The following is a 14190-nucleotide window of genomic DNA, read 5'->3' on the forward strand; positions in this document are numbered from 1 at the left end:
ATGATGGCGACCTATCTCGAGACCGTCGGTTCGGGATTACCTGTAGCACCTCCACTGGCGACTTGGGGCATGAAGTCATGGAAAGCTCCGATACCAGGGGTTTCAACTGTCGTACAGGGGAGTCCAGCAGTACAATTGGCGGAGGGACAATCAGCTCCGGTATCAGAGTAATCACGATGTCGGGGTGCACCCGCTGGAGAGGGGGTAATGCAGAGCCTGCGTGTTTCCCAGCACCGCTCAGAGTGTGAGACTTCTGCACAGTTTTTTTGGGATCAGATTTCTTCACCTTCTCATGCTCCTTCTTCTTCCTCTTTTTTGCCGGAGTTGAGGCAGAAGAAGTGTCCTTAGGAGCTGAACACTTGAAACGTGTACTCAAAGCAGATGTCGACTGTAGACAAGCTGGTAAGGCCAATGTCAAGGACTCCGATATTGTCGGAGGCGCCAGCGGTTGGGCATCAGTAGAAGTCTCCAACGACATTTCCCCAGAAGGCAGGGGGGTAAGTGCAGATTCCCAAAGTGCCACTCGGAGTCTAGCAGCTCTATTTTTTCGGGGTTGGTTCGAAAACTTGGTGCAGTGACAACAAGTCTCCGGACAGTGTGTCTCCCCAAGACACAGTATACAAAGGGTGTTACCATCCTTCAGGGCAAGTTTACTTCCACAACCGGTACACCTTTTAAAGCAGCCACACTTCTTGGCCATAAAATAAAGCAAATTAGCCAGAAGTAAAAATAAGAAAAAAACAATTCCTCAGATGAGCCGAATGAATTTTTTTTACCTCAGGTGGAGAAAGGGGGGGGACCGCCTGAGGTAGCGGCACTCCTCAAAAGGTTTGTTGTTGGGGGTTTCTTTGGTTTTAACAAAAGAAGAAGAAAGACAAAGTCCAAAAAGAACAACTTTGAGAACGATCTAACGGATCCCTCGTGAGAGGCAAGAACGCTTCGTCACGGACCGGCAGAAAAACGAACTGTTAACAGCGCAGCGGTCAGAAGACAACTGGAGGGATGTCCGCGCCCCGCCTCCTTGGGCATGCTCAGTGGGATTCCCGCACGTGCCTGGGAGGGAGGCGCGAAAATTCCTTTGTGAGCTTTGCATACCACCAATTCGGATCAGTGCAGGCACATAATTCCATAGGTGTGATTAACAGACACCACGAAGAAGATCAAAAATGCTTACACAGTAGAAGCAAGAAACAGTTGAATGTTATTGTCATATCAGTTACATGACTTACTTTATGGATTCCCAGTTGTATCTTATTCCTGTTTGCATCCATCTCCTCCCATACATCCTTTTCCTGAGGGCGATGATGTCCAGGAGACTCTGGTAACTTCTCTGGAGATATTCCAATAGGGATACCGTTCTCACCATCACTTAGCTGCTCATCTGGAAATACTTCATCTGTGTTTTCTCTCAACAAGTCTCCTGGTATTGGGGTGGCATTGGCAATTCTATAAATCATGAAAAGATGCACAAATGTATTTAAAGTAAGGCTGCAGCACTATTATTATTATTATTATTATTATTATTATTATTATTATTATTATTATTATTAACTGCTTTTTATTAACTAATTAACCACTTGTTTTATTAACTGATTAATCACTTCCAAGCAATTATATACTGCTCCTGATAAATCATGAGCCATTTTGTATTAAGCACCCCCTTTTCTCTCTGTTTTCTTTCCCCTTTTAAATTGCCATTTCCCTTGGCACCACCCTTCTTGAATGAGTCTTAATGCTTGTTGCTGATCTTCACAAGATGTTGCTCCTAGGGGACATGGGACCCTTAGGAATTACATGAGGAGTGTATGCAGTTTGAAGGGGGAAATTCAGTGGAAACTCCCAATTTAGTCTGGAATCTCAATGTTCCCTCTAAGCTGTGGAGTCTTGTGAGCAAAAATTCTACTTTGTGAACTACTGGAATTAAAGTTGTGAGCAGGCGATTTGCCTATTGCATCAATTAGTTTGCTCTAGAGCCATCCTTCCTGAGCTAAGACAAAAATGTGTGAGCTTGAGGCTAAAAAACTGTGAGCTAGCTCACACTAACTCAGCTTAGAGGGAACACTGGTCTGGATCCCACCCAATACCAATTTCTATTCTTTTTCTGAACTTGCATGGAATCACAAAATGTACACAGACCTGATCAAAATCCTATGAAACAAATCCAAACATTTAATATTAATCAGAATCAGAGGGTAGCAGAGTGGACAGAAGGACCAATGGCATTAATTCTCCAGATCAAGCTTGAGTAAGATTTTCTGACATTTACCTTTGGTTAAGGATTATGGTCTGGAGCCTAACTATGTTTAATGAAAGAAGAGTGCATTTCTACCAAGAAAAGCACAGGAGGGAGGTCTTTACCAATTCTCCCTACCAGTACAGATTCCCACTTCACCCCTCATGTTGCTCTTAGGTTCCACTGTTCCCTGGAGCATGATTGTGAGTGGCACAGCAAGTTGTAGTGCATATAGGCGGGCAGAAGAGATCAGAAAGTTTGCTTCCCCAAATACCACTCTGCTCATGCTGAACAGGATTCCAAGTATTTGCAGAGCTTCTCTAGCAAAATACATTTCCATCAACCTTTACCAATATTATTCATGGTTGACACTGTTCAAGATTTACTAGTGACCCCAGATTTTGTACAGTTAATTCCTTATCCCTTAAACGTAGAAGGGCTGGAATATACTGTATCTTTATCAAACTTAAATGTGCTAGCACTTCACATGGTATGGACCCTAAGTCATGACGAAGTTTAAAAGAGTGCTTCTGGGCGTATACCCTGCATCTTTTCCTTATCATTAAGCAATCAGTCAGACCCCACATGTGTAATTAGAGGGCACTGTATTCAAGTAAGAGGATGCTGCTCCCAGAAAAGTACAACCCTTCTTTTCTTAAGGAAGACTCAACTGTACTTAGTTGTGGAAGCTCCTTGGACATTGCCTGTCAGAGAGATTGAGTGCAAACCATGAACTTGAAATCTGAGGCTGGGATTTCACCTATTAAGCCACCACAGGATTGTGCCCATCAGGCTTCAGAGTCTTTTTCTAGCACAGAAAGTAACACAGGTGCATAACACTCATCTCTGAAACTGGCAGGCAGTATGAGGCCTGTCATAATTTCTAGGAGCCTGTCTTCTTTTCCCTGTTCAAAGCAATAGCTGCAATTCAGATTTCAATTTCTTCCCGCTCAAACCACTGACCTCAGAGACCCTGAGCTCAAAGAATACATTCAGTTCTAGACTAAAGAAGAGACTCTCATGGCCAGCACTGCCAGCCAAAATGAGCTCAACCTGTTCTCACTGTCTGTACTCTTTTCTGCATGTTGTGCTGTGGCTTGAGGAGGATGTCAGTGGCTCTACGCCAACTCCAGTTCAGCACATAGGAAGACAGGGTAAAGTGGTGCACTTTGGTCTTGCCACTACCTCAAAAATACTATTCCACAGGGTGGGAATATCTAACCTGAATTGTAAATTGAAATGAGGATGTTTGTCACCTGTAGCCACCAGGATTGGAAGAAGGATTACAGAGGCTAGTAGGAGTAGCCACAATGCTGATGCTAAAGGGAATGCCAAAAAATCTGGAGCTGGCCCTGCTATTCCAAAAAGATGGTGTAGTCATGCAGCAGGTGGTACATTATGAGTGCAATGACTACAGTTCATGTCTTAGATTCATATTAGTATCACTGCAGATTAATATGCTAATTACAATCAGCTATCAAAGACTATGGATGATCCAATTCTGTTAATATTGCCCTTCAAAATAGAAATTTAGCAACCTGCGTTTTTTTTGCATTCCAAGCCACAATAAGGACATAGAACAAAACTCTTTACTTAATGCCAATGGGATCACTAAATCCATTTACAGCAAAAGCACTTTGAGAGGAGACCAAAGCAACTGAATTTTCTCAGCAAAATCTAGAATGTTTATACTTGTCGACACCTGCTTGTGAAGAGAACATATCTGGTTTTCTCATTATTGAAGTAATACGATGGTAAGTTTTCCTTGCTTACAGAGGTATTAAATTGAAACCTTTTCTACAATTGCAGTTGGCAACCTTAACAGTAAAACTGAACACAGACAAAAAAAGAGCTTCACATGCTACATCATTAAATAGCTAACATGAACTGAAATGCTCCAACATACCCTATTGCAGCTGGGGTCTGTCGAGTATGCAGCTGAGGAGTAGTTGAAGTGGTGGTGGTAGTTAGAGAGCCATCAGTTCCACTCTTTTCCCAGTCAAAGGGATCACTCTCTGTCACTCCATAAGTCTTCATGCTGTTGTCGAACACGGACATGAGAAGCTATTAAAAACAAAGAGAGTTGATAAATCCTATTCAAGTGAGTAGGAAAATAATTTCGTTTAACAAAGTCCTATCTTGAACTTTGAAAGGTAGACTGCATATAACACACACATCAAATATTCCTTATTGCATAGACTTAAATAGGGATGAGCACAGGGGGTGGGAATCAGTATTTTTTGGATCTGGATTTCAGGGAGAACGTAATTATAGGTATTCCAGATTACCTGGGTCTCCAATACCATTTTAGTATTAAAATTCTTTTCAGAATGCAGAAATTATTAGGGCACGTTATTCCTTATGGGGAATCTTTCCAGAGGAGAGTAGTAGCTGTTTTTCAGGCAAAGGACACTAAAACTGCAGCAGAGTGGATGCTTCCTGTCTATTAAAAAGCACACAGGTTTCAAAAGAATTGGACCAAGGGATCCAATGCTATGGGCCCCTGAAAAAGGTGACTTCAGCCATCTTCCATTGTTTCCTATGCAGAAAAAATTCCATGCTATCTTTAGGGCAAAGAATAGCCAAACACAAAAGAGCAAGCAACCATTGGCCAAAAGCTTTCCAACTGAAACAGAACCAACAAGCCCAACAGAACCAGCATCAAACTAGAGAATCCCAGCAGACCCACAGGCCATTTTGGCAACTTCAACACATCCACTGTCTAACCAGAGAATCCAAGCCAAACCACCTGAAGTAAGGGAAGGGTCTAGCCCAACAAAACCAATGCCAAACCACAGAAGCCAAATAGAACCCAGGGCCAATGTGACAGTGCAAGCCCAACAGAATCTCAAACCAGAGAATCTACCAGAAGCAACCTGACAAGCTCACCCTACCCGGTGATCCCATTTGCCTGTGAGAGCTGCCACCCCCACTCCTGTTGTCCTGGAAATCTGCCAAAAAAGCCCAAGTTTGCTGCTCCAAATTTTTCCAGGAATACTGTACAGAATCCCAAATGTGGATCTGGATCCCAAATATATCCATCTATATATTCAGACTGGATATATCCACATGCACATCCCTAGAATTAAATACTATCACTATTAACATACACAAAGAATTGTACTGGTGATTTTTTTAGGAAGGTGCTGTAAACTAAGGCAAGAACCCAGGAAACAGAAGAACCATCAGACATCTAAGCAAGTGATCATATTTACTTGGGAAAGCCAATATAAGAACTTCTTGCTTCCATATGAAGCAACCTGTCAGTTAAGTTCTATGCCATAGCCCAGGGGTGGCCAAACGTCCTTAACATAACAGCCACACAGAATAAACGTCAGATGTTTGAGAGCCACAAGTCATGAACAAATATTGTGCACACATTTTTATTGAGAAATATGCACTTTTTTTTTATTAACATTAAATCAGACTGTGTGAAAGAGCCGCATGCAGCTCCCGAGCTGCAGTTTGGCCACCCCTGCCATAGCCCTTCTCTGAGTATCCCCAAGTTAAATGGGTGGCTGTTGAAGTGAAGGCCTTTTATGTGGTGGTGCTCTGGTTGCAGAACTCTTTCACTACAGAAACTGGTAGATGCCCATATTACCTTTTAGATGCCAGATAAAGACTGTCCTTTTCATGACACACAGGGACATCAGTTTCTATGTAACTTCTGGTATTACTGTTTCCGCTCTGTTAAATGTATCAATATGTTCTGTTGTATTGCAGGGAATACAAATAATAGTAACCTGATGACCAATGCTTATTCACACTTGTCACAAACCCAAGTTATGTTCCCTCACAACTAGATCATTTTAAAATGTCTGTTCCACATCAGGTGACTGGATTTACTCTTGCATTTTAAGTTCACGCAGTTATGTAGCTTGTTCTTCTATTCTGAAGTACAATTTAAAAAGAATTTTAGATGTCTGAGTTCATGTTCACAGTTGTATTGATTGACCTCAATGCTTTATCGCCTTTCTACATCCCGTGTTTAGGTTTGCCCTTTCCTTTTTTTGAATTCTGACCTTGAAAAAATACCTTTTCTTTCTTATACTTATTTAAAATATTGTATTGGAGGTAAAGTCAAAATCGTAAAATGAGAAATGTAACATTTAAACATGACAATACTGGGGATGAGTGAACTAAAGTGGACTGGATTAGGACATTTTCAATCAGAAAATTACAAAGTGTTTTACTCTGGAAATGACAAACACAGAAGAAAAGTTCCTATACTAGTGAGGCAACATTTAGCACAAACAGTCAGAGGCTATAATGCAAAGTGTGACCAACTAAGAATGACAGATTCCATCAAAGAAGATTTTTTTGAAGAACCACCTACAGTGTCAGAAAGTGAATCGAAAGCTGCACTGAGAGCAACTGGGAGAAACAAATCACCAGGAGTAGATGGGATATCAATAGAGCTATTCCCAGGCACAGAAATGGAGTTCATCAAAATCTGAACAAGAATATTCCAACAGACATGGAAAACAAAACAATGGCCCACAGACTAGAAATGCTCAATTTACATTTCAGTTCTGAAAAAGGAGACATCAAAGACTGCAGCAGCTATTGGACCATCGTATTAATTTCTCATGCAAGTAAAGTGTTGCTCAAAATCTTACAACAAAGACTGTTAGCTTATATGGAACAAGAAATGCCATATGTTCAAACTGAATTCAGAAAAAGAAAAGGCACGAGAGATCATATTGCAAATTTACATGGTTACGGCGGCCTATGAGAGAATTTTAGAAGAAAATCATCTTCTGTTTCATTGATTACAGCACAAGTTATGGCTGGTTTTGAAAGAAATGGGTGTACAACAATGTCTGATTGTTTTGGTGCACAACCTGTACTCCGGACAAGAGTCTACTGTTAGGACAGTATATGGAGAAACAAAATGGTTTCCAATTGGCAAAGCTGTGAGACAAGGATGTACTTCATTTCCCTGTCTGTTCTACTTGTATGCAGAACATATCACAAGGATAGCTGGATTAGATTTGGATGAAGGTGGAGTGAAAATTGGTGGAAGGAACATTAACAATTTGAGATATGCAGATGACAGCATATTATGGGCAGAAAACAGTGAAGATCTGAAAAAGACTGACTCAACCAAGGAAGCCACAGTCCTCAATTTTCAAGACCTGAACAAGGCTATTAAGGATAGGATGTTTTGGAGGTCATTAAATTCAGAGGGTCGCCATAAGTCAGAAATGACTTGATGACACTTCGTGAACACAAACCTCTTGCTTTTCTACTTTAAAAGCACTGAAGGGTATTTGCAATAAAGTTTAAAACAATACAAAATCAAGTATAAATCTAGTACAGTATGACTAATAAAACCCTAGTTATCATAATTCACTTCCAATACACAGAGCAATTTCTTAAAAAATCAAATTCTGTCAGCAAAAATAAAGACCTATTCTGCAAAGGTCTTGTCCAAACATTTATTCTTATCTATCAGAATCTTACTCTCCTCCCAATATAGTCCCTGCATCAGTTTTAAATGGCAGCAAAGAGTAAGAGATTTTGCTGACTGCTCCACAAATGTCAATTATCTTACCAAATGAGAAACATCTTTTGGAAATTCCATCACATCCTTCTGTTTGGGCCGATATTTGGCAGCCAGAATTAAATTGAAGAAAATTTTTACTAAAATTTTAATAGAATTACATAGATTTGTGTGTTATAGATATGATTGCTTATAGTTTTAGATTTGCTAAAATCTACCTACATATGTGATTATACCAGCTGTGCAATTTGCCACTCATTCATTGGGTAATCATTTCTGTGTACAGAGCAGTAGTTTCTAAGTATGGAGCTGGGTGGCAAAATTTCACATTCCCTCCCTCCAACTATTAAATTTGTACTTCTTGTCTATGATACAGGTTAAACATTGCACATGCATTGTTATACTGGAAGAGCAGCCATGTTAGTCCATTCAAGCAAGACAACTGCAATTGTCCTCAAGACCACAAATGACTTGCTGTGGCTTCTGCAGACAATTCAAGTCAGTTATAAAAAAACCCAAGGGTATGTACAAAAAAGAAATGCACTGGCAAACAAGAAGATTCAATATAAAATATCATCGATCTTCTATGACACCATCAAACTACCTCTTCAAATATTTGCAAAACTACCCAGTGAAAACATGGTATTCTGTCTGATCGGTTTATGTCTCTAACATACAGAAGTTCAACTCCTGCAGAAAAATTCAGTGGAAACCAAATTTGACTGGGATTATACCCTGTCATGACCCCAGGGGGTCGCCAGTGTTCCCACTAAGCTGAGTTAGTGTGAGCTAGCTCACAGTTTTTTAGCTTCCAGCTCACACTTTTTTGTCTGCGCTCAGGAAGGAGGGCTCCAGAGCAAACTAATTAATGCAGTAGACAAATTGCTCACTCACAACTTTCATGCCAGTCGCTCACAAAGTAGAATTTTTGCTCACAAGACTCCACAGCTTAGAGGGAACATTGGGGGTCGCCACCTTCTGCTGTCACCACCCTGGACTTCGGGTTCCTTAAGAAGGCCCAGGATACCCTCCCAAGCCCATCCAAAATGCCCCTTTTTAAGCTGAGAACATAGGTGTGATGACCAGGCAGATAACAGTTAAACAAAATGGTTTATTAACACAGTACTGGGGCAAGGAAAACAAGACAAGGTGCTTTAAAAGATCTAACAGTGTTTAAAAGGCAAAATAAACACAAACCTAACGCGACTACCTAGTTCGCTTAACTGATACTACTTCAAGGCCCACAGCCTGCCAGGCTACACTATCTGTTCTCACTCTGTCCCCAGTGGGGGATCTTTTTCTCTCACCAGACCAGCCTGTCCCCTCTGTGAGACCAGACCACAGATGAGAGACGAAAGAACGCAGTCCCGTTCAGTTTAGCTCTGAGAGAAAGAACACCGTTTTCACAGTTAACAGCTTAAGTCAGAATCTCCTCACACATCTCTGGAGACTGATTGGCTATAACCCTCTCTAAGAATTATGGGGATTGTAGGCTGTCTCTACTGCCCACAGGTCTCTTCTGGGACCAGGCCGCACTAGGCCTTGCTCCCAGTCCTGCACAGATCATGACATACCCCCTCACAAGTGTGCAGTGGTGTAGCAGGAGAGGGCTTTTGTGGAACCAGATCTTGCCTTCTCTCTACCAGGTCCTGAGACAGGGCAGTCACCTTGAGATCCAGGGTGTTGCATTTGGGTGAGAATGGCCTAGTACAAACCCAGAGATTCACATGTAGGCACAGGATAATCAGGGATTTGGAAAAGATAAAGGATTTGTTACCTGGAATTGTGATCATTTGGACCGAGCTTTTGTAAAGGCGTATTTGGAAGGGGGTGGTTAAGCCCTCAAAAATTGACAGAGTACAAAGAAAGGTGGACCTGGCTGTGTATAAGGCAGTTCTGGCTGGTGATGGGAGACTTACATCCCACACCAGGTAATCAGCTTGTATATGCCTCACTTGTACAGGGATGATGGAGTCTATCTCTCCACAGAGATATGTGATGTGTACTTGGCTGATCTATGTCAGGACCTGTGTGATGCTATTGTCAGCAGGTAGGGCAAGGGGTGTTAAGCAAGGCTAACTCCCTTGCTTGGCAGGGATAGGACGTGTTGCTCATGATAGGTAAGGGTGAGCAACAAGCACCCTGAGCCATCAGGCATGATGGAGGACATGTCTTGAACAGACCACCACTGGCATTACGGCAGGATGGGGTTTGTGAAGGAGTGCCTTTGGTATTGAGCAACATTTTTCTGAACTTGGTTGTGGTTTTACAGTGCATCAGGGAAGGGGGGTGGTACTGGGCATCTCATAACATATTACGTGTGAGCAAGGACAAACAAGGCCAGTGGTAGCCGATGGCCGAGTCTGGAGATAGGGTGGATTTGCCAGAAAATGGCATCCGTGGCAGACTGTCTAGTTCAGCCCACCCTCAATTAAATATTAACATAATTGATGATATCGATCAGCTAACTTAAACTAGTTAAGTGCTATGGTCTTGTCTCTTCATTTGGGGTACTGGGGCAATAAGCCTGTGTTGTTAGGTAAATTTAAGGAACCATTATGTTTATGTACCTATCTGAACCCATTCCACTTATTAACCATTGTGCTGTTTTACTTATAAATTATTTACGTTTAATAAACTATTTATAAGAAAGACAACTGTTTATTTTACAGTAAAGGAGCCCTTTTACCTCTGAGCCACCCCCACGTGCTGATTGTTCTGTCTACCATATACAACTACGCCATCCTGTTCTTTGGGTCCAGCTAAGAATTCTAAGGCAAGAGCCTTTAGTGGCAGTGCAAATAAGGAAAGCAAGAAGGCAACATAACACACAGGGGTCTTGTTGTAGAAAAAGAGCTGCCGGAGCTCATTAGCATAACTCATTAGCATAACTTATTTGCATATGCCACGCCCCCTGACATCACCGGAAGTGACAGAAGGCCACACCCCCTGACATCACCGGAAGTGTGTCAGAAGGCCCGGCTACTTACCCTCCTGCTTCATCCTCATTCCCAAACGGAATGAGGATCGAAGCAGAGGGCGGGGTAAAGAAGGGGCGGGGCTTCACCACGTGACCGCCCCGCCCCCTAGAGGTTCTCTTCCGGAGCTCCGTACCTGAGAGCTCCCCCCCGACTAGAGCCCTGATAACACATATCACTCTAAACACTACAGAGAGATGCCTTTACAGAGGTTATACATAAACGGGTCACGTAGAAAAAGGGGACTATGTTACTTATATCAATTTCTGCTGCTATTAAGCTTTGTTTGTTTCTTTAAACAGCTGCCTAATCAGGCTGCCAAGGAATTGTCCAGATATGATCTGACAGAAAAGAAGAACTAGGGTACAATGATAATGAACACAAACCAACTTTTATCATTGGCTGGGAGAGATATATGAATATAAATGTAAATATTTAGGAAAATGTGCTGAAATAATAAAAGGGCACTACAAACCATGGCTGAATAGGCTACACTCCCACAAGCTACAGAACTGAAAGAAGTGTTTCATGCTTCCAGTTTCAAACTATTAAAGTAATATCTGAAAAGGTTATTATTAATCTAATCTAGGGGATTTTTTGTAGAAAATATTAATTACACTATGTACTTCAGAGGTTCCATGAAAGTCAAGCCCTGGATGCACCGGAATCCATTTTCCATTGCTGTCATTTAAAGAGGAATGATATTCAGCTGTGTAATATGAGCCCTGCCAAACATACCAGAATAACAGTAAACTTTTTAATTTGAGTTAGAAGGAGGAGACCACCTCACATGTCTCTTGAGAAACCTGTATAAGGGTCAAGAAGCAACAGTTAGAACCGGGTATGGGACAACTGATTGGTTTAGCATAGGAAAAGGAGTACGACAAGGATGTATATTGTCACCTTGCTTATTTAATATATATGCAGAGTACATCATGCAAAATGCTGGCCTGGATGAATCATAAACAGGAATTAAGATTACTGGGGAAAAGATCAACAACCTCAGATATGCAGACGATACCACTCTAATGGCAGAAAGTGAAGAGGACCTAAAGAGCCTCTTGCTCAGGGTAAAAGAGGAGAGCGCAAAAGTGGGCTTGAAGCTCAACATCAAAAAAACTAAGATCATGTCATCCGGCCCCATCACTCCTTGGCAAATAGAAGGGGAAGTCGTGGAAGTAGTGACAGACTTCACGTTCCTGGGATCTCAGATCACCGCAGACTGTGACAGCAGCCATGAAATTAAAAGACGTCTGCTCCTTGGGAGGAAAGCGATGGCGAACCTAAACAGCATGATAAAAAGTAGAGACATCACCCTGCCAACAAAAGTCCGCGTGGTCAAAGCAATGGTATTCCCAGTAGTCATGTATGGCTGCGAGAGTTGGACTATAAAGAAGGCCGAGCGCCGAAGAATAGATTCTTTTGAACTATGGTGCTGGAGAAGACTCTTGAGAGTCCCTTGGACTTGCAAGAAGATCAAATCAGTCAATCCTAAAAGAAATCAACCCTGACTCTTCCCTGGAAGGCCAGATAATGAAACTGAAGCTCAAATACTTTGGCCACCAAATGAGAAGGGAGCACTCCCTGGAGAAGACCCTGATGCTGGGAAAGATTGAAGGTCAAAGAAGATGGGGACGGCAAAGGATGAAATGGTTAGACAGTGTCATAGATGCAACGAATATGAAATTGAGCAAACTTCAGAGGACAGCGGAAGACAGGAAGGCCTGGCGTGATCTGGTCCATGGGGTCGCAAAGAGTCGGACTCGACTGTGCGACTGAACAACCAAACAGAAGGAGGAGGCCCTCTACATTTGGCGTAACAAAGTATAAGTACAGTGTATTTACAATAAAATATTATTTAAAATAAAATCTTACCTGATAATCAGGTTTGGTAAAATAATCTAAAACAGAAATGTGATCTAGAAACATGTTAAATTCTTGAGGAAGGTGCTTCAACATCAGCCGGTGGTCATACCGTTCTTTTATAGAGCCTACTTGCTCCTATAAACAAAAGGGAGCAACAATTACCAAACTTTCCTTTTTCATAATAAATATTTACACACGACTACAGAGCATAAAGACCCAAGTGACGCATGATGGAGTGAGCTCCCGTCTCTGGTTCCAGCTCCTGCCAACCTAGCAGTTCAAAAGCAAGAAATTGCAAGTAGATAAATAGGTACTGCTTCCGTGGGAAGGTAACAGCGTTCCGTGTGCCTCGGCATCTAGTCATGCCAGCCACATGACCACGGAAACGTCTTCGGACAGTGCTGGCTCTTCGGCTTGGAAACGGGGATGAGCACTGCAACCCCAGAGTCGGATTCGACTGGCTTTCGAGCAAGGGAGACCTTTACCTTTACCTTTACAGATCATAAAGTACATCTCATATTCTCTTGTGCACAGTAATATCTCTAATTCTGATTTTCTGATTCCTTTATTCAATGGGTTGGATCTCATGATCTGTTGACATAAATACTGAGGATTCTTCCCGAATCCTCTCCCACAGCAATTCCTTCCAAACCCAAGAAAGCCAATTCCCAGTGCTTGCAGGACCCATGTGGACTAACAGCCATGTGGGAAAATACTCCTCTTCTGCAAGCTCCAGCTGCACTAACATAAAAGGCAGGAGTACAATTTCCCCTGTTCCTTCCACTCCTTGGTGCAGGCCTCTGACCTGTGTTGGCTATTAGTCTAAGCAGTTTCCATTACACTAGGAACCATCTTTCTATGGGTTGGTAGGGACTCCTGGAAAAAGTGGGATGCAGGAAATATCCCTGACAATCAGTGTCACAATCACAGATGATTACAGGGTCCAGCCTAATAGTTTTCTTAAATGGGTTTAAATCTTACAGCTCTACTCACTACATCTAAAACCTTCCTCCAGTGTAGCTTGACTAGAAGAAGAGCCATTGGAGGAAAGTTCCACACTTAGCTGATCAAACTTGTAAGGTCCAACCCAAGGTCAGCAGCAAGTTTTAATATGGCCCACCTTTGCTCAATCAATCAAGCACATTAGTTAAATGAAACAAATTATCTCAGTTACACCTCCCTGGCTGAACATCTGTAAAAAAGCCATTTGAAAGAACACTAAGTTTCTCCCAAATACTACAGAACCATATCTAAGTTAATTTTATCTAACAACAATTTCAAATCAAGTCTTTGATAGATATGGTGAAGGTATGAAATTCTGCGCACACACAAAAATGATTGAAGAATGAACAGATGGATTATTAATGTTACCCAAGCTAAATGAAGCCCTGTAATATGTAAGCAACTTGATTAAAAATAATTTACTAAAATAATATTTTAATATAACAAATTTGACTTAACATGGTCTGAACTAAATGATTCTCACAACGAATTTTCATGCATTCAAATACATTCTCCTCAGTTCATCTCAATTGGTACTATTTCTAATTAGACCTTGTCTTTGATTTTTCTCCAGGGAAGTTGTCCTACTACAAATTCCACCAACA

At 41.7% G+C, this 14190-nt stretch overlaps 1 protein-coding gene across 1 annotated transcript in view; it reads right to left on the minus strand.

Annotated features, from left to right (window-relative positions):
* TTBK2 (tau tubulin kinase 2) overlaps positions 1-14190 on the minus strand; it is a 104645-nt gene that overhangs the window by 25247 nt on the left and 65208 nt on the right. The window contains exons 9-12 of the mRNA XM_015420061.1: positions 14138-14190; positions 12593-12718; positions 4140-4297; positions 1230-1446 (exon numbers count right to left, since the gene is read on the minus strand). Coding sequence (XP_015275547.1) covers positions 1230-1446; positions 4140-4297; positions 12593-12718; positions 14138-14190 — 554 coding nt within the window. The remainder of the gene's footprint in view (positions 1-1229; positions 1447-4139; positions 4298-12592; positions 12719-14137) is intronic.

Source organism: Gekko japonicus, unplaced genomic scaffold (genome assembly GCF_001447785.1).
Source record: "Gekko japonicus isolate JY-2015 unplaced genomic scaffold, Gekko_japonicus_V1.1 scaffold27, whole genome shotgun sequence".
Lineage (NCBI taxonomy): Eukaryota > Metazoa > Chordata > Lepidosauria > Squamata > Gekkonidae > Gekko > Gekko japonicus.